A 24124-nucleotide genomic window follows, 5' to 3' on the forward strand; every position below is an offset into this window, starting at 1 on the left:
AATTCTTTGATGAACCCTATCAGACTTTTTAGTTGGTCTTGTTCTCCTGGACCCTTTATTATATGTTTTGCACTCCTCTGTGTCTATTTTTGACACTACGATGATGGTACCAGGGGTTAAGCCCTAGAAGATGCAGTAGATATAGCTAAATATCCAAAAGGTATGAGAAAGATTAGAGTTGTATCAAATAGCCTGGGGGAAAAAACAGACCTAGAAGGGAGATAATGCTAGGAGACAGATTCTGGTTCAATATTAGAAGGAAACTTCTAGAAGTTGGAGTCCTTTGAAGCTTGGAGTGAGCTACTTGGGACCTCTGTGTCCCTGTCTGGACCCAGGAGGGGCATCCACTGGGCAATGGAATGTTATGCTGGAGTTTCAAACACTGGATGGATAGATGAATGATCTCATCTTTAAATAATAAGTTATATCATTATTTTCAATTCTAATCTCCCATGTGTTAGCCTAGCATATTCCAAACTTCCCACAGGAATCTGCCTGCAGAATTGTACCCTTCCTGCCATGGCTGGGTGGAGACTAGGTGCCCAGAAAGGAGAGTGATAGACGGGTGGAGTGATGGTGAAGGGGGCACAGAGACCCTTTGAGGGAGGAAGATCCCCATGCAGAGAAAGAAGTTGGCTGAGAAAAATGATGGGAAACACACACAAAGTCTTTGAAGATGACCCAAGAAGATGGCAGTGAGGCTGTGATAAAGCAGTGTCACCTAATAGCTGGGAGCATAGGAGCTGGAGCCAGGCTACAGGGGTTCAAATCCAGGCTCTAGAACATACTACCCATGTGACATTGGGCAAGTCACTGAATCTCTCTCTGCCTTGGTTTCCCCAGTTGTAAAATGGGAATGTTCAAATTGGCATCTGTGATTGTGAGGATTAGATGTAAATGACATGTGATAGGGCCCCCCCCCCCCAGAGTGTTAGTCCTTTTGTCATGGGGTAAGTTTGAGAGGTTTTATAATAATCAGCACAGTTCAGAATGGGACAGAGGCCTCATCAAGGGATAGAGACGTTCTCATTCTGATGGTGAAAAGGAAGAAACTTAGGGTAACAAGTGAACTGGTAGCTTGGGAAAGGAGAGGAGACAAGAGCATTAGTGGAAAATAATAGCCACATAATCAGCTCTAATAGTATTAATGCAAAATAATCAGTGGGAAAGTAGAACAGAAGGAGCAGGCCAGGGATGGACAGAGGTAAGGGGGTTGGGGGTGTCTCATGAAAGCATGGTGGGAGGAAAGAAATGAAGCCACTTGGATGTTCTTCTGAGCTTTTGTCTTTGGTGCCAAATTATTTAAGCTGACTTAATCAGGTATATTCTATAGAAAAGATTGTCTTTTGTTTTCTGTGTGTGGCATCCTGCTTACTGTTAGAAACACACACACACACTCCAGACTGAGTAAATTCTGGTCAGAAAGTCAAGTGTGGTCTTTCTGGGGGGCAGCGGGGCGGCTGGATGGTGGTGAGGGCCACACAGGAGGGGACACGGTCCTGGAGTGGGGTCTCGTAGGGGCTCGTGTGTGTTCTTGTTTAAGAGAGCAGTATCTCTTCCTGTAATAGGAAAGTTTGCGGAGGTTAAAGTGTGTGTTCAGGCACTGTCCCAGAGGGTCACATGAGCCAGAAAGCAAGGAATCCAAAACCTGGATACCATGTGCACTCTGGACTCACAGAGACTGAGCAGGGGGACTCATGCATTGAAGAGCTTGGAAACCAACTCCAAATTAGTTCCGGAAATATCTGGTGGAGTCTGGTACCCTTCAAAAATCCTGGGAGGGCTACAGCCACTTTGATATAGGGGCAGGCAGGGAAAGAGTGGCTGGCCCTTCCTTTGGGTCTGCCCCCCCCACCTCACTCCTCAAAGGGGGGTGGTTTCTCTGCCCACTCACTCTCAGCAGAGGAGATACCCCTGGCTTGTTTCCGTGGTAAGACAGAACAGACCGAGGTGTTGGGAGGTTCTAGGAAGGATTCAGTCACCGTCCCTTTGCCATCAAGCTCGGGCAAGCCAGCCAGCTAGCCTCTCTATACCCATCCCTCCCTGTCCAGATGGGGTTGTGTGTGCATGCGTTCTGGGCCAATATGTGCAAGCTGCCTTGTAAAATAGAAATTGCTATTAGATGGTAGTGTTAGTATTTTATTTATTTTATTTTTTTTTAATTTTTTTTTCAACGTTTATTTATTTTTGGGACAGAGAGAGACAGAGCATGAACGGGGGAGGGGCAGAGAGAGAGGGAGACACAGAATCGGAAACTGGCTCCAGGCTCTGGGCCGTCAGCCCAGAGCCTGACGCGGGGCTCGAACTCCCGGACCGCGAGATCGTGACCTGGCTGAAGTCGGACGCTTAACCGACTGCGCCACCCAGGCGCCCCTAGATGGTAGTGTTAGTATTTTAAACACAGGCTTGCTATTATTTAATACATCCAAGTATCATTATAGGAAAACCAAGCTCCTGGTGCAGAGAGTTCCCCCCCACCCCCAAAGTGGATCCCAGGGCAGCAAAGTGTGAACCGGCTCTGTACATATGACCATGGGAAGGAGCAGTCCCCTCCAAGGATGCCTCTGACTGGTTGTTCAGACACTTTCCCTCGCCAGCCAGGCTGTTACTCTGGCTCTAGGCTTTCTGGGGGCCAGAATCCCAGCTGAGTTCCCATGGCACCAACCCCAAGGAGGCAGATCCTGGTGGGGACGTCAGAGATGCTTTGCTGCCCAGAGGGTGGTGATCGCCAGGCGGAGCAAACAACCTGGTCTTATGCCCTCTTGGTCCTGGGCCTGGTGTGTGTGAATAGAGAGTAGGGGATGAGGCCAAGGGGTGTTTACCTGCCCTTTCTCCAGCCGCGGTGCCTCTCCACAGGGCCTGCCCCTCCAACTGCTTCATGGAGCTGTCCAGCCATGCCCCAGCACTGCCCCAGTTCAGGCTTCCCTTCCCACCAGCTTGGATTACTGAGGTCCCCTGCCAACTGGGCTCCTTATGGCAGTCTCTTCCCTCCACTTTATCCTGCACATGTGGCCAGAGACCTTTCCGTTGGACCAGCTTCATACAGACCCAGCTGTGTTTCAGAGCTTTCTTTCCCTCGTGTGCTCTTTGCAATTTCCGCTTTGGGCCTCCCCATCCCTGAGCTAGCCATTCCCTGACCGGATTCCCACTCCTCCGGGTCTTCCTGCCTTATATCTGGGTTTTCAGTATGGCCTGTTAGCTCCCCTCCCATTTCCTCTTAAGCAAAGCAAACTGTCCGCTCCTCTTTCAAGCACTAATTCATTTGCTACCTCTTCCAGGAAACCCTCCCCATTTCCCTCACCCCTTTGGCATAGGTGTCATGGGTGTCTTCATGCATGTCTCTCTGTGGCCTTGCAACCCCTCTGCAGCCTTCTGTCTCTGTATCTCCTTTCTGTGGCACAGAGCTCTGTAGGAACTTACCATGTAGAGAACTGCAGAGAATCTAACTGGGAATGATCCAGTGGGAGGTGGTGTGGGGCCCCATGGCCCTTCTCTGCAGAGAAGGATGTCAGGGTCGCTCTGTAGTGATGTCCCAAGCATGGGTGACAGCTGTCAGGCTGTGACATTGCACAGCACAGGCCAGGGATCTCACACCCCACCCCCTGTATAGCAGCAGTATCCCAAGACATTAATAAGATCCATTATTGGATAAAAATCGCTGGTTTCCTAAGCTTCATTCTGTGCTATTAGCAGGAGAATGCTGTTTCAAAAGGAGATAACAGGAAGAGAGAGAGAGAGAGAGAAAGATCAATTACTAGATAAAATCAAGTGGTATCTGAGATAAATGTGTGCCCTGGCGAGCCGCCCCTCTGAGCTGCCTTCTGTGGGTGGAGCGCCTGCCCTAGCATGTGTGGGGCCTGCCCCGGGGCCTTCCTGTCAGGCTCCCCACGTACAGGAGGGCATCCTGGTCAGTGATGGGATGGACAGTACCCAGGCAGCTTTTCATACGCTTGCACAGCGACTAGGGTCAAAACACATAAGTGAGCATCTCATCCTTGGTGATGATGCCAGCCCCAGAGCCCCAGCCCCCACATTCCAGGGCAGAGTCCGGTCAATAGGTTCTTTCCAGAGTTACAGAATGCTTTTTGCTTTGGCGAACCTGAAAGGGCTCAGTGGCTCTCCTCTAGAGGTGACGGTGTCAGCACCCACTGGGCAGTGGCCATCTAGGGAAGCATCCAGCTTGTGGAGGCTCTAGAAGCCCGCACCTTGCTGGCTGGGTGGAGAGTCTCCGCTTGGCTGCAGAGGTGGTGCAGGCAGGGCAGACGAGGCGGCCTGGCTCTGGGCAGGAGCCGTCCCCTCCCCGTGTAAATCCCCTCACCTCCTCTGCTGTGTGGAGGCCCCGGAGGGCCCAGGAGACTGCGCTCCGCTTTGGGCCTCTGCCACCGTCTACCTGTGCAGACGAGCCTGTAAACCTTGTGAAAACTTGTCTTCCCAGCTCAGCACAGAGCGTTTAGGGAGGATGGAACAACATCCTGAGTACAGAAGCCACCTTCTGCATTCTCAAGCGCTGTCTCCACGTACGGTGAGGGACTGATGCTTCTTAAAAATAACCACAGAGTCCGGGGTTGGAGGAAGAAAGGAACACGCCAGGGTCCATCTGGTGGGTAGCACACCATTATAGATGGAGGGCCTACTTCTCATCTCTTCCTGTGGCACAGGGGGAAAGACACTCATTTTGCACCTGCTGTGTGTTGGCGCTTTTCAGCCAGGTGTTCTCAAATTACTCTGGAGAGCTGGCCTGTGGGGTCAGGCTTCTAGGACCCAAGTCCCGGCCCTGCCACTTCCGAACTGTGGGATCCTGAGCAAGGTACTTAGTTTATTTAGGCTGTTTTCTTGTCCGTGTAATGGGAATGTGAGAACTGTCCACCTCTTAGAACTACTATAAGAAGTGGGTAAAGGTTCTCGTACAACACCTGCTACATAGCACTCAGCAAATGGTAACTGTCTTCATTGTGTTGTTCTCTGTTATTGCTGCTGGGGGTGTTACTAATGTCCTACCTCTGGCCCCATCTTTGGGCTGGACTGTGCCAGGAAAACTCCGTTCTCTGCAGTTGGGCGCTGACAGAGAGGGCTGATGGAGGGCTGGGAGCCATTCTCACGGACTGCCCATTTGTGCTACACAGAATTTGGACACTGACTGGGAAGACCTGTGGGACCAGTTTGATGAGCGGCGGTATCTGAACGCCAAAAAGTGGCGCATTGGTGACGATCCCTATAAGCTGTATGCTTTCAACCAGCGGGAAAGCGAGCGGATCTCCAGCAATCGGGCCGTCCCGGACACTCGCCATTTGAGGTACTTCCCTATTTTCCCCCTTATTACTCTCTGCTCTTCCCTGAGGTCATGACAGAGCCACAGCAGGCTTGATTTGCGCGGTGCCCATGCCAACAATGGGGGCGGGCAAACCGTCCGTGGCCGGCTGGATGCTGAAGTTTTGTGATGTGATAGTTTACCCTCTCTGTGCTGCTCACTGCTGCGAGGCATCCCCAAGCACCTGCAGGGAGAATGGGGGGAGCCCTCTGCACCTTGCCTGCCTCACCGCAAAGTCACAGAGCACTAAAGACCCTGTAGCCTGGGCCCGTTGTCCCTGGCAGATTCCCACGGCCTGGCCTGGCTTTCAAACAGAGGGAAGGCAGGATGGGCAGATCCCTGGGAAGTCAGGTTGGTGGCCTCATCTGTCACTGGAGGAGGTCCTTTCCTTTGACAGCCCAGGCGCACTTCATCCTGTGAGATGGAAAAATCAGAGGGGCCTCTTTACATGCCATTGCTGTCTGCTTCAGAGCAGCCCGTTCACATGGCCTCCACTCTGCCATGTCCTTGGTCAGGCCACACCTTCGGATGGGCTGCGGAGATCAGGCCTGGAACGATGCAGGAAGGTTCTTTCTAAACAAGAAGAGCCTTTGTGACGGCATGTTGCCTCATTACCAATCCTTCCTGGGGTTGAAGCGGCCCTTTGCTTCCTGATGAGGCCTGAGTCATCAGGTCAGCCTCGACCCCAGCTCCCCTGTGCTGGCCTCCTAGCCCACAACTGAGAGACCCAGCTGCACTAATGACCCATGGGCAGGAGTTTGTGTCTCCTGCAGGAATTTCACTTTGCACCAGCTTCAAATGGCAGACTGGCCTGTGGAGGGTAGAGGGCCTTGAAGGCATGGTTAAATTGAGAAGCTATATGGCTGGCATGAGCTTCTTAGCTTTCTACCTTTGTTCGGGTCTGCAGGTACCCACTTGTGGACATGGGTTTACAAGTGGGGCAGTATGAATTTTCATGACTTATGAGGCTGGTCAGTCTGGTGGTGCTTAAGTTGGCAGTCTGTGAAGGCTGGTAGACTCAGTTTCCCCAACAAGGCCTTACAACTCAGAAACCTTGACTTATATAGCATGTTTCCCATGGAGCAGCTTAACCAGGCCTTGTCAGTGACCGTCATTCGTAAACAGAGCTGGAGTCCCGGTTGCCCCACATAAATAAAAGCCAGAGTGATGAGCTATAAGGTATCTGTGGCTTCTTCTAATTTGGAGGGTTTGTAAACTTAACTCTCTTCTTATGGTACCCACGAGACTCTTCCTTAGCAGCAGGAAGACCCCCACAGACAGTGATCCAGGGCACCGGCTGTGCCTCGAACACTCCCTGCTGCCGTCCTGAAAGCTTCTTAAAGTCAGAGTCTTGTATTATTGCTGTTAAAATTCCCCAGCACGTATCGTGTTCCCTGGCACCTGCTAAAATTTTCTTTAAAAATTAGATCATTTTATTTCCCTGAGTAGAGACTACACGTAGGAGAAGAGCAAATAGAACACAGAAGGCTGAGAAGCCCCACTGGTCCCAGGCAGGTCCCTCCTTGTCCTGAGTCCAGATGGCGAGACCCTCCGGAAGGACAAATGGATACTTCCTGCCGGGAAAGGAGCAGGTGCATCCGTGTGAGAGCTGTACCCCAACCTGCAGAAGGAGGGCAGGCGGTGGGGGTTCACTGACCAGACAGGTTCGAGGGGATGTGTTGAATAAGATGAATTTCTGCATTCACCCTGGTCTGCGATCTGAGAGGCAAAAATGAAAGCGGTTTACAAGGCTGGACATACGTGTTGGTTGTGGGGGAAGAACTGAGACTATTGCCAAGGACTCACGTTTACCGGGTCCTATTCAGGGCCCTCTGCAGCATGTTGCATTTGTTAAGTGAGTGTGATCTGCTGGCATGGCAGCAAGAGGAGGAGAGAGGATTTAGATGAAATCCAGGCCCCCTTTGGGAAGACAGAGGGGAAAAGTCTATCAGCCATATGTCTGCCTCAGGGCACTAACCTTGCCCTGTGGGAGCTGGGGTTCTGGGAGCAGAGAATTTCAGATTTGTGGATCCTGATCTGAAAGAGCAGGAAGAGGGAAGGACAGGTGATTGGGAATGAGGGCCAGGGATGGGGGAGGATGAGTGATTGGGAATGAAGTCCAGCACAAGGGACCCGGCCGCCATGGCAGGGGTGTTGAGCTCCAACTGTGTGCACAGCCCCAGGCTAGCACAAGGAGAGGCCATCTCCAGGCTAAGTCTGGTATGGGACTGACCCTGTGACCACATCACTCTTGTGCTAATGAGAATTCCAGCAACCACGCAAAGCCCAGTGTTCTTCCCTCAGATGGGCCCCACTGGGGGGTGACCTTCTATATCCAGGATCTCCTACTTCCAGCCCTTGCTTCCCACGGAGCCTGTGTCCAGGAGGTTAAAACCCCCAGCTAAGTCCCTTAATCCTGTGAGTTCAGCCTCCCTGTATCTTGACTTCGTCCGGATGCAGTGCCTGGGGTCCTTCTTGGGCCCTGCCTGTCACAGCTCTGACCAGTTGTGTCCTCTGGTGGCCTATATCCTACAGACTAGGGATTCAATCAGTGGCTGGCATTTGGGGCTGGATCATACTTTGCTGTGGGGGCTGTCTTGTGCATTGTAGGAGGTGGGAAGCATCTCTGGCTTCCACCCACTAGATGCCAGGAGCAGCCCCCACGTGTGACAACTCAGAATGTCTCCAGGTATCGCCAGATGTCTCCTGAGGGGCAAAGTTGCAGTGAGAGCCATTGCTGTTAAGCCAGCCCCACTTGTTAGCTGACTTCTCAAGAGGGAAACATCAACATGCATCAGCAGCCCCAGCAACAGGACAAGGCCTTTGGCCTTCTGGGAGACTCATCTTTGCTAGCACCTATTACAGAGCCTGGTGTGGGCTAAGATTTCCAGAAACGTTTGTTGAACAAATGAGAGCGGGGTTAAGCCCACAGAGACACTTGACTATTTCCTCCCATCTGCCTCATGTGCAAAGAGGGAAAGAGGGCCAAGAAGAAGCCCCCTTCGTCCACTCCCTCCATGCTCGGGGGCTTTAGATGAAGGGACAGGAGAACAGACTCAGTGAAAGGAAAAAGGCATTTTCCCTCATTACTGGAAAGAGAAGAGTGAAGAAACAGCATGGGGGAGTGGCCTGAGCTTATTAAATTTGCTTCCAATTTTCTTACTACAGTAATTGGATTCTGATTTATAGGATGCGTGCAGACAGCGCCTGAGACAGAACTATTAGCTGAGCATTAGAGCAAGCATTGCTGAGAGGCGGGCACTGGGGGGCATCACTCAGGAATCCAAAGATGCTGTGAGACTGAGGGAGGCAGCAGGTGGGGTGGGGGAGGAGGATGAGGCTGCCGAAGTTCTCACCCAACAGGCAGCTGGGCCTGTGGAAAAGCCAAATGCGCTGACAGCGTGGAACCCCTGACCAGGACGTCGTGGCGGGGCAGTGTGGGAAGGCAGCCCCAGAGAGGCTGGGGGCTTCATTTCCCCATACAGGATGGAACAGTCACCTTGTTCTCTTGGTCCTCTGAGCCAGGGAGCCCAGGGTATTTTGTGGAGATGGCCGGGTTGCCCTGGAGAGTGGAATGACCAAGGCCAGCAGGCAGGCTTGGAGCTCCCCATTCCTGGGCTTCATGGGGGTGCCAGTGAGTGCTGTCCACACCCAGGATAGTTTAGAAAATGAGTAACTATGGTTTCAAGTGGATCCTTTGCTCATTCACCCTTTGAGTTTGACAGCCTAACTTTCCCATGCCCGCCCACATTTAACCTGATGCAGTCTTCACGGTCTTGAGATTGAAACATGCTGTCATCAGCCTTTAGACATGTCTTGGCCATAGCTCAGTTTCCCCATCCCTGGTCCAGGGCCTGTGAAAGGCGTGGGGACCAGGTGACCAGCAATGGCCTTTCGCACATCCCTGCTCCTTTCTTGGCTTTGTGTTCTCATTGCACTCAGACTAGGTGGCCTTGAAGCTTTATCAGTGCACAAGTCGCTGCAGTTGTACATAAGTGTGTTCTTCTATGCTTGGTCTTCTCTTTCCAGATGTATCCGCATACATGCACTCGCCTCTCCCACCCGCCTCTGTGGGAACCCAACAGTTGTGCTTGCATCGGAGCAACCTACTGCCACATTTTCCCCCTGAGACCCACAATCTTGTTAATGCCTACAAGAGCCTTAACTCCCAGGACACTTCCTAGGCCCTGCAGGGTCACGAGGATAAAGACGTGGCTGCCTTTATCGGGGTGGGGGTAGTGTGCCATGAGTAACTATTTCAGTGTAAGGAAGAGATAGCAGCTAGCTGGGGTGAGCCTAAAAAGATTTCCCAGGGGAGCTCTCCTGTTTATCAAGCACTGACTGGTCCAACAAATAGTCCTCATTTTCCAGGTGTCCCCCCCCCCACCGCTGTCACCACATTTTGGTGGTAACAGCTGGATTTGCCATCATCCAAGTAACACATAAAACATCTGGCAGACAAGAAGCCATTAAACGGAGGCTCACCCCTCAAGAAGGGAGGAAATATTTTGATAAAGCAAACGTGTATTTTTGCTGTTGCCTAGCAATACTTATTATGGGTTTGCTTTGATTGCAAGGGAGCAGGTGGCAGGGTGGACTGTGCCCATGAGCCGTGAGCTGCAAGGCGTTACAGCTGGGAAGCCTCATTAGGTCACCTCCTCCTGGCCGGCTGGTTTGATTGTTCCCCTCAGCATACTCTCCCAGCCTTTGTCCAGTGCAGTGCTAAATGGTTCAAACAGTGGGATACCCATCGCTTGCCTGGAGAGAAAATTCCACACTTCGATACATCTCACCAGGAAGACATTTTTCCTTTGCTCCTTTTCATCCTGGGAAATGAAGGGGCAGTGGCCCAGTCTGGGATCGCCTTTCTCTCCTCCTTGTATTTACTCGGTTGGAATGGCTGCCAAAGATCATCATCATTTCTCTCCTTGTACTCGTCGCTTAGCAGTAATAGGATAAAAATCGTTACGGCTGGAACGGCTAAGCATAAAAAATGTTCATATTCCCTCAGAGTCAAGCCTCTTCCACTAGCTTAGCACAGAGTTGGTGATTCTACATCGAGGCGGAGAGGAGGAGAGAGGAAACCCATCACAGCCACTTAGCTTTTGCAAACATGCTCTCCCCATCTGCTACATTCTGATCCCTCCTGTGCACCATTTTTCAATATAGGAGTTGGTGAGCCTGTGGATAGTAGCTCTGAGTGCGCTTCACTCCAGAGCATCCTGGAATCCCAGGGAGCCTTGGAGGGTGGTAGCAGGAGGAGTTTCTGAATATCCTAGAAGTGGTTCTGCAGGAGAACAGTATCTGCTACCCTGGGTGGCAATTTGAGTACCAGATACTGGGCGCAGGAAGGGGTTCTCCCCAGGGTAGGAGTGGAAGAGAAGACATACAGGCAGAGATAGAAGGTGCTTCTGGGCCAGGATTCCTTACACTCCTGGTCCCCTGGGTCCTTGCCTGCTGCCCCTGTCCCTCCATCATTGCCTACTCTGTGAGTTTCAGGTGGATTTCCTGAAGAGGCAGCATCTCAGCCTTTGAAAGGGGACCAGTCAAGAAAACTTGCTGATGAGAATTCCTCTGAACAAACCGGCTTAGCTAATGTGTTCTCACACCTTGTTTAAGCTCATTCCAGCTTTGACATTATGCATCTCAATCATCCATTCATTTTCCCTTTCTTTTCCATTTGACCCATTCATTAAGCACTAACCACATGCCAAGCTCTACCCTAGAAGTTGGTCCCCACTCCCAGGGAGCTTATGGTCTATGGGGGAAATGCACATGGGACTGATTCCTGATACTCAACTGTGGATTGCTCTGAGGCCATATTTTTGATTCTGGAGCTAATGCACAGACTTCCTGTCCTTGATTCCCACGTGCCCATCTCCCACCCTGTTCTGGTTTTGGTGTTGCTATTACTGTATTGGTCATGGAGCAAACCATACAAGTTTAGGAGCCTTCCTGTAAGAATGTCAAAACAGCATGAAGCTGGCCTACCCAGGAGAAGGCATTTACATGTGGATGAGAGGTGGAGGCTTTTCCGAGGAAATGGTATTTAAGCTGGGATGGAGGGTGACAGGTAGGGGGCAGCAGGCATCCCAGGTTGAGGGAACAGCATATGTGAAGAGGAGGAGATTGGTTGGAAGAGCCACAGTGTTATGTGTGAGTCAGCGTAATTTCCTTGGAGTGGGGATGACGGAGGGGAGAATAACTCTGAAATGGAAGCGTGGGGCCGCATTGTAGCAAAGTGTTAATCCAATCAACATTGGGGTGCCTTCACTTTTGTCTCAGCACTTCCTCATCATCTCAGCAACCCCCGGAGATGGCCTAGCTGGTACAGGGTCAGCTGAGCTCCTGCCAACAGGAAGGGGGACCAAGGTAGGACTGACCAGAATTGTGCCATGCAGCAGTGTTGCACGGGACCACCACCGCCACCCCCCCCCCCGCCCCCCCGGCCCCAGAGGAGGGTAGGCAATGTCCAAAACCAAACTTGGCCTGAACTGGGGCTGATCCAAGGCGGGTGGAGTGTGATGTGGGATCCTCAGGGCGAGGATCCCCCAGGGGTGGGGAGTTTGCTCTGGGGTGAGGTGGGGGAGGTGAGAAGTGAGAACCGGTCCAGAGGAAAAAGTTGTTGATGGGGACCTGGAAAAGGAGTCTGTCCTTTACCCCCATCTGACTGCTGGGTTTAGGACTGAGCATCAGTCCTGGTAATGAAGACTTAGGCAGGAGAGCAAGACTACCAGATGAAGCCTATATCTTGCTAAAGAGATCCAGGCTCAGAAGGCTGTCCAAGATCATACAGCTAGTCAATGCTTGGCTGAAACTCAAATTTTAAGATGCTTGGGGTGTAATATATATATATATATATATATATATATATATATATATGTGTGTGTGTGTGTGTGTGTGCGTGTGTGTGTGTGTGTGTGTGTGTGTTCACTGGTGCTTGTGGGACAAGGAGAAGGAGAAGAGATGATGCTTGAGGACTCTGTTTCCCAATTCCCAATTAGTTTGATGTCTCTATTTTAGCTTTGCTTGGAGGCATAGATATAACATATTTCGGGTAGTTAACGGAGTCAATAATTTCTTCTGGTGTTCTGTCACCAAGACTAAGAAGGACCTGTGTGCCTTTGAAAGGCACTAAATGGCTTTGGTTCTGGAGCCCACATTTCCCTCACTCCCCGCTGGGTTCGCCTCCCTTATTGCATGCTGCCTGAGGAAGGAGGTGATGGAAAGAGATGTGGAAAGAGACGGAGAAGTGTGTTCAGGACCCAGGAGGGGAAACTGATTTGGAATGAAAATATTGCCCCTGAAAAATTTATCCTACAGATTATTGAGTCTTAGGTTATTAGGTGTCAGCCTTAAAAGTTAAACAGCAAAGGTTATCCAGCAACAAATGAGCTCATTCAGGAATAGCAGAGACATTGCCATTTGGGACATACAAACCATGGGGAACCATAGGCAAGTCTGGAACGCTAAGGGAGGAGCATCCTTCTGTAGAAGAAAGGAGGAGGTTGGGGAGGGTCGTTCTGAACAAAAGTTGACCTTCCTTAGTACCCTCCACAGGCCACCAGTACCTTCTCAGCAGTGGGCCCCTCCTCCCCGGAAGACTTTTCCCTTAAGCTAGCCTTGAGAACAAGCGACCTGTGCTCACAGGGGCCAGTAACACCAAGGGGAAGGTGGCATCATTCTCTCCTCCAAATTATTTTTTTTCTAGTTGTTTTTGGGGTGTACCCTTTTAAGAAGGCAGAAGGCTGAGGAGGAGACCCTGGATTTGCACTCTGCATTCTGGGGTGTTCTCTTTAGTGCTGTCATGGGCACCCAGACAGCTGGAGTTCTGAGGGAAATAGAAGGCATTGTTGAGCTTGGCTGTGGCTCTTGTTTATGTCATAGGCTGTATTGAATTCTTTCACTTCTGCAGCTTTTGAAATATCCCTGCAAGACCAAAATACACACCAAGACCCAGAACCTCTCTCCATCTTTTCTTAAGTAAACTTTGAATCAAAGTAGCACATATATACAACAAAGCTGACAGTTCATACATGGACCGCTTGAAGAAATTTCCAGAGAGAACATGCCCACATTCCCACATCAAACATCTCCCTCAAGGAAAAGAAGACACTTGGGGTGCCTGGCTGGCTCAGTCGGTTGAGCGTGGGACTCTTGATCTCGGGGTTGTGAGTTCAAGCCCCATGTTGAATGTAGATTACTTAAAAATCAAAGAAAGAAAGAAAGAAAGAAAGAAAGAAAGAAAGAAAGAAAGAAAGAAAGAAAGAAAGAAAGAAAGAAAGAAAGAAAGAGAGAGAGAGAGAGAGAGAGAGAGAGAGAGAGAGAGAAAGAAAGAAAGAAAGAAAGAAAAATAAAGAAGACTGAGTTTCAGCCTTCCAGAACCACCCATATGTCCCCGCGCCTATTCCCCACCATAGGTAACACGATCCAGACTTCAAATGCCATTGTCTAGCATTGCTTGTTTTTGAACTTTATATGTAAAAATGGGCTTCCACGGTATGTACTCTTGTGTGTCTGGCTTCCCTCAAAATTACATGCATGAAATCTAGCCACATTTTGCGAGACACGGCGTGTTTTTTCTCATTGCTGTATAGTATTTCTTTGTATGTTGCAATGTATATATCTTCTGCTTTGAATGCTCCTTTGGGCTTTTTCCAGTGTGGGGCTCGTATGATCCATGCTCCTTTGGTTAGTCGTGTCCTTGTCTTTTGGTGAACATGTGGACGTGTCCCGAGAAGCATTGGTACATGCTGCAAAACCCCCAGTGAAACTGTCGCACCTGTTTCCACCCCACCAGCAGCACATGAGAGGTCCAATTGCTCCGTGTCTTTGCAGTGAGGCACTAGTGATTGGCAGTCGGTCTCACTTGAGGCCTTGAGAGGTTGAGTTGTGCTATCTTACCATGGTTTCAGTTTGCCTGTCTTCATGGATCACTGATGTGGACCACCTTTCGTAAGGTCATGGGCCGCACCACTACTTGGTCAAGTGTTTCATACCTGCTCTCTTCACCTTTCTCGGCCCTTTGGCCAAGAGCCAAGCACGAAGCCTGATTCTTAGTTCATTCTCAATAACCTGCTTCTCTTCTGATTGTTTTCTACATTTTCTCGCACATCGTGGCAGTGTGAGAAAATGGAGGGGAACCCCTGGACTGAGCGTGGGAAGCCCTGAGTCCTTTCCAAGATAGTGGCCAACTCTTCAGCTATCAGGGTATCTGTTTTCTCACAGGAAAGAAGAGAGAAGTAGCTCAGAGATGCTTATTAAGGTCACTTCCAGCCCTGTTTGCTGGTTGAAAACACTTCTGGTAAGAATGTGCAGAAACTGACTTAGGAACTGAATCTGATTGGAGGCTATTTCCAGAAGCACGGCTCCCTCCAGCTCAGCAGCACCTCTCCTCCCCCTGGGGATAAATCCTTCCCCTCACACACTTCCCTTCCTAAGGGGACTAGAGGGCCTGCAGGACCTTTAGAGCTGTCCTTTATTGCCACTCCCAGCACTTCAAAGAACAATCGTCTGGTGTGACGTACCCCATTTGTGCCTCTAATGCCAGGAAGAAACGGACCTAGCAGAACGGGCTCGAGGACATCCTGGGAGGCTCAGGCAGCTGGCACCATTCCTAAGTAAGATTGGAACCTCGGTGAGTCCTCAGAACAAGAGTGGCCACACCTCGTCTCTCTAGGAGACTTCACCGAGTGGTCTCACATCCCTGTCACATGACCTTAATAGCGTCTGGGTGAAGGGGACACCGCCACCTCACAAGGGAGGAAACAGAGCCCAGGCACCGTAACTGGTGGACTGAGTGGCAGGGCTAGGTCTGCATGCCCTGTGAGCATTGAGCTACGGCATGTCTGCTGGTTGCTAGCTGCTCCTCGGGTGAGTTACTCAAGCTCCCCAAGCCTCAGTTTGTCATCTGTGAAATGGGAATAATAACCACACCCAGGGATGCAGTCAGGGTGAGGCAAAATAATCCACGTCGAATGCTGAGCATGGTCTTCAACTCCTAGTAAGCACTCGTGACTGTTAGCTGTGATGAGTTGCCAGAATGGTCTTAATACCAGGATCAGCATTAGCAGCCAGGCCCTGTGATCTTTCCAGGCTCCGCAGCAGGTCTGGAAGGCAGGGGGGAGAGGATGCCAGCCCCGAGGGAGCAAGGAGCTGCGGGAATGAGTTAGGAGAGGTCCTGGCTCCGCGCCCCATCCTCCACCTCTGAGTTGGGGTGTGCTCCAAGAACAAGGTGGTGCGGGGGTGGAGAGGGTGCGGGCAGAGAAGTTCTGCACAGAGCTTCCTGCCTCAGCCTTGGCTCCTGGCGCCAAAACACTTCGCTTGCCTGAATGTCAAACTTACTTTAAAAACCAGAGTGCAAAATAAGCAATGAGGCAATCACGATGCCCCGTCTGGTGAAATGTGTACTTTTAAAATAGTGGGGATGGAAGCCAAGGCCAGCAGAGGGAGTGATGTAAGGGCCGGGGGCCAGGAAGTGGAACCGTGTCTGACGGGAGATGAAAAGAGCAGAGGAGGTGACAGCTGTGGGCAGGCGGCTGTGGAAAGCTGGTGCTGGCCAGGGTGACAGACAGTGGGATGGAGTGACGCGAGCAGCGGGCTGGAAAAGCAGCTGAAGGATGCACGATGTGACAGAAGAAGGGGGACCCACGGAGTCATGTAGCGGCCAGAGTTCCGTTGGAGTAACAAGGGCAGGATCGGCTAATGCTGCTGTAGTTATCCTTGGTATCCCTGATGCAGCAGGAGGAACCCTGATGTTTGACTGGAACACATGTATCCAGACAGCTGTGACCTTCTGCCCCCACCATGACCCTAATGCTAACCAGAGCAGTATCTGCTCTCCCGATTCTTTGCTCTTGTGCATTTCTCCTTGATTTGTCAGATGGACACATTTATTCCTTACCCCAAGCCTCGCTGAGCCCACTGCCACCATCTCTCGAGACAGCAGGCACCCGCTTTGCTCTCACCTGCCCCATCTCAGGATAGGTCCCGCTGTTTACCTATGACGCACGCCCAAACCTTTGGAGCCCGGCTTTGTCTGCCCTCATTCTGTTGACTCTGTCTCCTAGACAGCCCTTGGGCCCTGGCCTTGCTGCCACGTTCCGTGGCTGTCCCCTCTCACCTGGGTGAGTGCAGCAGCTGCCTACCGCCCTCCAGCATGGCGCTGACTCCTCACCTGTCGATCCTCTCCTGTTCTTCCACGGAGAGCTTTCCAAATGCAGACCCTTTGCTCCCCATCTGAGATCTTTCAAATGTTGCCGGCTCACTTCTTCCCCAGCCAGCCAGGGCTCGCGGCTGCCCGACTGTGCTCGAGGCTTCATTCCCATTCGTCTTTGCTGCCCTGTCTGCTCAGGGCATCCTTCTATGGGGTCAGGGAGTGCTCTCCAGGAAGACATCTCACCCTCTTGGGCTAAGTTCAGAGGCTCCTTCTCACTCCCGTGCTCAAGCACTCATTACCCTGAGGGACACACGTCCTCTCCCCACTGTGACCTAGAGCAACTTGGGGCGGGTATGCCAGCAGAGTGCCCGGCACTCAGCCTTTCATCGGTACCCACTGAGGGACTGTGGACTCAAAGGGCATCTCACTGGATTCACTCTCAAACTGTCTACTGAAAACATGAGGGTTGGGAGTGCAGGTGTGGGAAAGAATCCTCCGGAACAGAGGGAGGAAATCAAATCACGGGAAATTTAAAACCACCTTCACTCAACAAAGGATTCTCTGTGTTAGCGCATAAATCCAGGACCACAAACAGCCAATGTTTATTGATCAAACTATTCCCATGACACATGGTAGGCACCTTGTATATGTTCTCCCGGCTAAGCCTCCCAGACACCTTGCTGTGATTCGGGTTTAGAGATGAGGACATTGACTCTGGTCGGTTGACTAACTTGCCTTGAGGACAAGAAGAAGTAAAAAAGTGGGCCCTGCCCATGGAGAAGACAGTATAGCTTTGCAGACAACGGAGTAACTCCCACGAGAAGGGTGGTGGTAGGGGCTGACGTGGGTGGCATAAAAGCTATAATTTCGGCAGCCCTGGACAGGAAGATGGGGGTGGGGGTTGGGGATGGGGAGGCGTGTGGAGATTGTGCTGGAGGTGAGTGAGTGAACCAGGTTAGCAGGGCTGGAAGGTTCAGGCAGGGGAACTGTGGGGCAAGGCTGGGGGTTAGCCCGATGGGGAGACCTTGGGATGCGGTCAGGGCTTGGCTTCAAGGAACAGAGTGAGGGTAGGGACAGTGGTGTGTGAAGCATGTGTTAGGGACATTAGTGTGGAAAGCAGGGAGGAAGGAGATGAAGGGGAGACTCTATAGGTGGAAGAATAGTCTAGGAGCTGCAAGGGTGTGGACCCAGCTTGGGCAGATGGAAGTGAGAATGAATGAAAGGTGGGGTGGAGGCAGAATGTGGGGCACGGCTGACTTGGGGATGGTTGGATGGACTGCCTAGGAGGGCTTGGGAAGGTGTGGGAAGGCTTTGCTGCTTACCTCCCTACCTCGGACCTTCCAGGGGGCACACCATTGTCAGTCCACCAGAGAAGAAGAGGTAAGGGACACTTGGCCCTCAACCAGACCATTCCTGAGCTCAGTGGGCTGGGCCTGGATACATTCCTGGAGTCACTAGACCACAGGTTTTATCTCAGCTGCTTCAGTCTGAGGACTGAAGGCAAAAGGTAAAATGAAGGACTGACTATTCTCTGATCCTTTAGCTGGAAAGTCTGAGAAATATCAGGAAATAATAGCTCAGGGAACATCAAAGGGAGATACCATTCTTTAGCAGGGGAGATACTTGTTATTTTTCCCTCTTTCCAGAACCTTCCAGCATGTGCCCTTCAAGACCAAAGACAGAAAGGCCAGTGTGAAATAAAGGCTGGGAGCCTGCAGGTTGGATGACCATCCAAGGGTCCCGTAGTGGAGCCTGTGAGAGCACAGAGCCGGGAGTCAGTCCACCTGGTTTTAGATGGAGGCTCTGCTGCTTACTGACCTGCCCTCACAGTCCCCTCCAGAACGAGAGAGGAGGAGTCCCAGCACCTACCTCTGAGAATCATTGCGCAGATCTAAAGCTCTTGGAAGGAGACCTGAGACGGAGCCAGGGTTCAGTAGGTGTTGTCTGTTATTACTATTGTGTAATGTGATTCAAGCAGGGCTAAAATAAGACTTGAAGGAGCCCTTGTCCCAGACACCGAGGAATCTTTTCCAGAAACATTTCAAAAATAGGCCTTGGCCCACCTCCACACTTCCTGGTCCCAGCTACACTCTGCACTTGCCTTTTGAGCACATTATCCCCTATGTGTGTGCACACACACGTATGCACACACTCCCAGGCACACGCACGCACGCACATAGCTGCCATCTGGGTGGTGCCCGCTACCAGCTAACACAGATCCTGGCAGCAACCCAAGAGAGGCCTCTTTGCTGCCTCCCGAGAGCAGTTTCTCATCCTGGAGAGAAGGCACTTCTGTCTACCCATGGCTTCCCCTGAACCACAGGGTCCCAGTGATTTCGAAGGAGCTGGTCAACATAACACAGCTGAATCAGTTGTCTGGAAAAAACAAGGAAAGGGGTCCTGTGCAGAGTAGAGCAGTGGCCATTTCTACGAGGCCTAAATACAGCCCCAGGCAGCTGTATTTCCCAGTCAGGGGTACGTCCTGAGCCCAGGTTGTATGGGCAGCAAAAGTGTGGGAGGAGGTAAAAAATTGGGATAGGAGATTGGAAAAACCATACTGACATATTAGCATCAACACCCCCCAAGAATGGAGCAGGGGCTTCTTGGTCCAGAGCCTAGTGGAGATGGCCTGTCCTCAGTGTCTGGTGTCCATGCCATGGCGGGGGTGGTCAAACACAGCCTCATATAAATTAGTGGACGGATCTTTGAGCTGTACTTTCACATGGGAATCAGTGCAACTCTGATCGTCAGTGTTGGGGGAGAGAGGAGGCCATGAGAAAGATTTTCTTAAAGCTTAATTTTACAATTTAAAGAGTTTTTAATTACTATGAAATTAAATAGTGTTTAATTTTAAATTAAATAGCAGCCTTAGTGTTTAAACCCCTTCATTTAAAAAAATTTTTTTTAACGTTTATTATTGAGAGACGGAGCATGAGCAGGGAGGGGCAGAGAGAGAGAGACACACACAGAATCTGAAGCAGGCTCCAGGCTCTGAGCTGTCAGCACAGAGCCCGACGCAGGGCTCGAACTCACAAACCGCAAGATCATGACCTGAGCCGAAGTCGGACGCTCAACTGACTGAGCCACTCAGGCATCCCAAACCCCCTTTCTTTTATGAAATGATATTAGAGGATGGGTCTTTAACAGATATCCTCTCCTACAAAATAAAATGTTGCAAATCTAGTAACGATCTTTATAATTTTTTAAATGTTTAATTATTTTTGAGAGAGAGTGCACAAGCGGGGAGAGAGGAGGGAAGGGGACAGAGGATCCAAAGAGGGCTCTGTGCTGGCAGCAGAGAGTCTGTTGCAGGGCTCAGACTCACGAACCGTGAGATCACGACCTGAGCTGAAGTTGGACACTTAACCAACTGAGCCACCCAGGCATCCTGGTCTTTATAATTTTTTGAGTTTTATTTTACTCCTACAAAAGAACCCATCATCTAGAAACCATTGCCTGACACTAATACTAAAATCTGAAACTGGATTGCATACAAGCTAAGGTTCAGTAATACCAAGGACAGTGATGTCCAATGGAATAGATGTCAGCCACATGGGTACTGTAAAATTTTCTAGTAGTCCCATTTTAAAAGCAAAGGAAACAAGTGAAATTAACTTTAATGATATGTTTTACTTAATTCAGTATACCCAAATATTTTGACATGCCATGAGTGTGATGAACTATTTTGCATTCTTTTTCATACAGAGTCTTTGAAGTCTCGTGTGTCTTTCACACTCTAGTGCCCAGTGTCCACCACATTGGACAGCATGAGTCTGGGTGAAGAGGGTGTCTGGGCCATGTCTGGCATCCCGGTCAGGTAGCAGTCAGTCTGTCCCATCTCCCTTGTGGACGCCTTGTTCCTTGTCCCTGAGACTTTGGTAACCAAGAGGAACATTCCAGCCCTGTAAACACAGCTGGGTATTTCCTGTGCTACACAGAACACGCCAGAGCTCTGCACAGGCACCAGATGACTGTCCCAGCTGTGTCCCAGGACAGCCATCGCCCGAGGCTCCCAGTTTTTGCCACTGTGGCTGCATACTCCAGCTTCAGTTTTGGTGACTTGTCTGGTATCTCTTCTCTGTATGACTGACCTTGGCACCTGGCTCATCTTATAGCTCAGCAGTTCCCTTGAGCTGGTGTCACTCATAACTTGGCAAGGGACAGTGTCCTCTCTGGCTTTGCCCCGGTGGGAGCCCACCTACTTCCTCCCTCACTCACCCATCCACTCATTTCTTCAGACACGTGTTGTGTATCTACTGTGCTTAATCACCGTACTATGTTCTGAGGTCACAACCACAAATGTGTCCTTGTTTTTGCTACAGCTGACAGTACAGGGGACAGAAAAGTAAGTTCGCAGTGTTTGGTAATAAATTACAGAGGTGTCCTGGGGGGAAAAAGTATACTTCCATACACTGGAAAAGCCTTGGGAGATCAAGAAATGCTTTCTGGGGAAAGTAACTTCCAAGCCAAGATTAGAAGAAGAGAAGACTGCCTGGCCTTGGAAGAGAGGAGAGTACATTTCCGACATGCAGGAGGGAGGTCATGCCTGCAGAGAAGTCCAGAGAGAGAAGGAGGGGGTCAGGCAGAAGAACATGGCAGAAACTAGGATCATGGAGGGGAGGAGTCAGAAGTGGTGCTGGGTCACTGGGATGGTAAGCCGTGATTAGGAGTTTCAACTTTATTTCATGAGCAGTAGGACAGCATTGAAATGCATTAAAAATTGGCAGTATGGAAAGATCATTCTAGCTGCAGCATGCAGGATAGATTGGAAGGAGATAAAGCCAGCTTGGAAGTTGCTGCAGTAATCCAGAGAAGACATGATGGGAATGTAGAGAAACAGCCAGGTGGAGAGTTAAGTAAAGATTGGTGGAACTAGGCCTTTAATTAGGTTGGGGGGTGGGGGAGAAGCAGGATTCAAGAATATCTCTTGGGTTTGGGCACACTGTAGATGGTGATCTGGGGAACACAAAGGGCTCAGCAGGCTTGGCCGAGGTGCTGGAGGCAGAGGGTGGGTGAAGAGGTCACCTCATGGGGACATCCAAGAGAAGGTGCTCATCAGGATGAGGGATAAGGTTGGGGTCATTAGAAAACAGATAGGAAATTGAAGCCTTAGAAAAAAGTTGAGTAATCCAAAGAAGAGCCTGAAGAGAAGATGGTTTAAGAGAATTTGGGGGGGAACACTAGAATTTTAGATGAGGGAAAGAAAGAAAAGGAGAACCCAGAAGAGACAGCCTAAGAAGAGAATAGCCACACTAAGGTGATTTCATGAAAGCCAGAGCAAAGAACCAAGTATTTAATAAAATGTGTGACCCTCAGTGTCAGATGCTACAGAGATAACAAGTAAGACAAAGACTAAAAAGTTTCCATTAGAGGTAGAGATGTACTAGGGACGTTGGTGGTAGGATTTGGCAGGGAGAGGGTGGTTAAAGGACACTGAGAGGCAGAAGTGGATAGTGACCCCATGTGGACTGGAGCCTTGGGCCTCTCTGTATCATCTGACAGCCCCCCGCCCCCAATCTTGTTGCCTTAAGGAAACAGCAAGTTCAGTAGTAAGGCCCAGAAGATCTTAGCTTGACCACTAACTAGCAGGGTGGCCTTGGGCAGGTCAGTGCACTGTTCTGGGGCTCCGTGTCCTCATCTGAAAAAAGAGGGAGCTGGAACCAACATTTTCTAAACCTGTGTCCCACAGAATTCTCTTTGGTAGGATGTTAAATGCTATGATTTACTCATCATATACCCAGTAAATAGCTGAGTTCTCATTATGGGCAAGGGATTGTAGGATGGGGGGGGAGGTGCAAGGGTGGGGAGAGGTCAGGTTCTGAGGTCAAATCTTGGTAAACAATAAGCTCGCACAGGTTTCAGAACATTTACCATGTTCATGTTCATCGATAGATCATGAATAAGGTGATCTAGTATTTTTCCAGTATTTCTCATTTGCCCAACTGATTTGACATGTGTACACATTATTCACAGAGCATGCATGGGCTTCTCCTGGAGACACTGTCCAACAGCTCGTGGTGTAGGGAGTGCCTAAGCAAGTACTCTCTAGTGTTGCAGGAACTCAGGGGTTTGTCTGGAGCCAAAAAGCATAGGGGCACTTGTATCCCAATGTTTATAGCAGCACTTTCAACAATAGCCAAATTATGGAAAGAGCCTAAATGTCCATCAACTGACAAATGGATAAAGAAATTGTGGTTTATATACATAATGGAATACTACTCGGCAATGAGAAAGAATGAAATATGGCCTTTTGTAGCAACGTGGATGGAACTGGAGAGTGTTATGCTAAGTGAAATAAGTCATACAGAGAAAGATACCATATGTTTTCACTCTTATGTGGATCCTAAGGAACTTAACAGAAGACCATGGGGGAGGGGAAGGGGGAAAAAAAAGTCAGAGAGGGAGGGAGCCAAACCATAAGAGACTCTTGAAAACTGAGACTAAACTGAGGGTTGATGGGGGGTGGGAGGGAGGGGAGGGTGGGTGATGGGCATTGAGGAAGGCACCTGTTGGGATGAGCACTAGGTATTGTATGGAAACCAATTTGACAATAAATTTCATATTAAAAAAGAGAGAGAGAGAAAGGTCTTCCAGCTGCTGAGGGCTGCAAAATAAAGTAGAAGCAAGACTGAGCCAGACTCTAGGGGAGTCCAGATATCCTGGCCTCTTACATCATAGTGCTCTCCTTCCCCAGTTAACTTCCCAGTTGTCAGCAAAGACCCTATGGGGCCCTCTTACATTGCCAGGAAAATGGGCTTGCAGTGCTGTTTTCTGGGAACACTGTTCTGATCTACAGGCTGCAATGACTCGGATGGTGGAAGTACCCTAGAATGGTCAAGATGTAGGTTTTCTTAGAAATCTGATTGTGCTGGGAGTAGGTGGCCGAGAAATCAAGGAGGGTACTCTGAGGAGGCAGAAGTGAACTGCAGGCCCTGAGCTGGCCTGACAGGTAGAGTCAACCAGGAATATGATGATGTTGGTGCAAGGGAAAGCGTTTGTTGGCCTAAGTAGGCTCACCCCGAGATCAAGTCCTCTGTTAAACGGCCTTATGTTCATGGAGGGGTGTCCACGACACCATCTAGGTCAACCTTTCTGCCAGAGAATTAAGCCTTAAAGCCCTAGGACATCCATTGTATGAACTGAATTAACTTCTCTTCCGTGCATTTGGAAGGCTACTATTATGTACCATCCATGGGAGAAGTGAGAAGAGAGTCAACAATTTTCTATGTATTGTATGGTTCATATTAAGAACCGCTGAGGGAGCTGAATCTATAAAAATTGGAAGAACCCCAAAAGGTACCACTGGAGAACGTCTCTCTGTATGTGGGTCTCCTGGGCACCCACACCTAGATCATCCAGTGGAATGGAGGTGTGGGGGCTCTGGGAGCACTTTGTGGGGAGAACCATGATGCAATGGCTTAACTCTTCCACCAACTACCCAAGAGAATTTGCCTTTGAACCCAGTGGACTGACAAACAGCTGCTGAACTTGTTTTTCCAGGTAGCTAAGGGTACTTGTATTCCTTGCCTATTGCTGCATAACACATTACCCACAATTTAGTGGCCTAAAAGGATGTTTATAATCTCATTTTCTGCGTGCCAGGCATTCAGGCATGGCCCAGGTGGGTCCTTGACTGTTGGCTCTCACAAACAGTGATC

The 24124-nt window shown here is 50.1% G+C and overlaps 1 protein-coding gene across 2 annotated transcripts in view; it reads left to right on the forward strand.

Moving 5' to 3' along the window:
• Positions 1-24124, forward strand: part of GALNT14 (polypeptide N-acetylgalactosaminyltransferase 14) — a 209578-nt gene that overhangs the window by 127489 nt on the left and 57965 nt on the right. For both annotated transcript variants that reach the window (XM_043604208.1, XM_043604207.1), the window contains exon 2: positions 5124-5293. In XM_043604208.1, coding sequence (XP_043460143.1) covers positions 5124-5293 — 170 coding nt within the window. The remainder of the gene's footprint in view (positions 1-5123; positions 5294-24124) is intronic.

The sequence above is a fragment of the Prionailurus bengalensis genome, chromosome A3 (assembly GCF_016509475.1).
Source record: "Prionailurus bengalensis isolate Pbe53 chromosome A3, Fcat_Pben_1.1_paternal_pri, whole genome shotgun sequence".
NCBI lineage: Eukaryota > Metazoa > Chordata > Mammalia > Carnivora > Felidae > Prionailurus > Prionailurus bengalensis.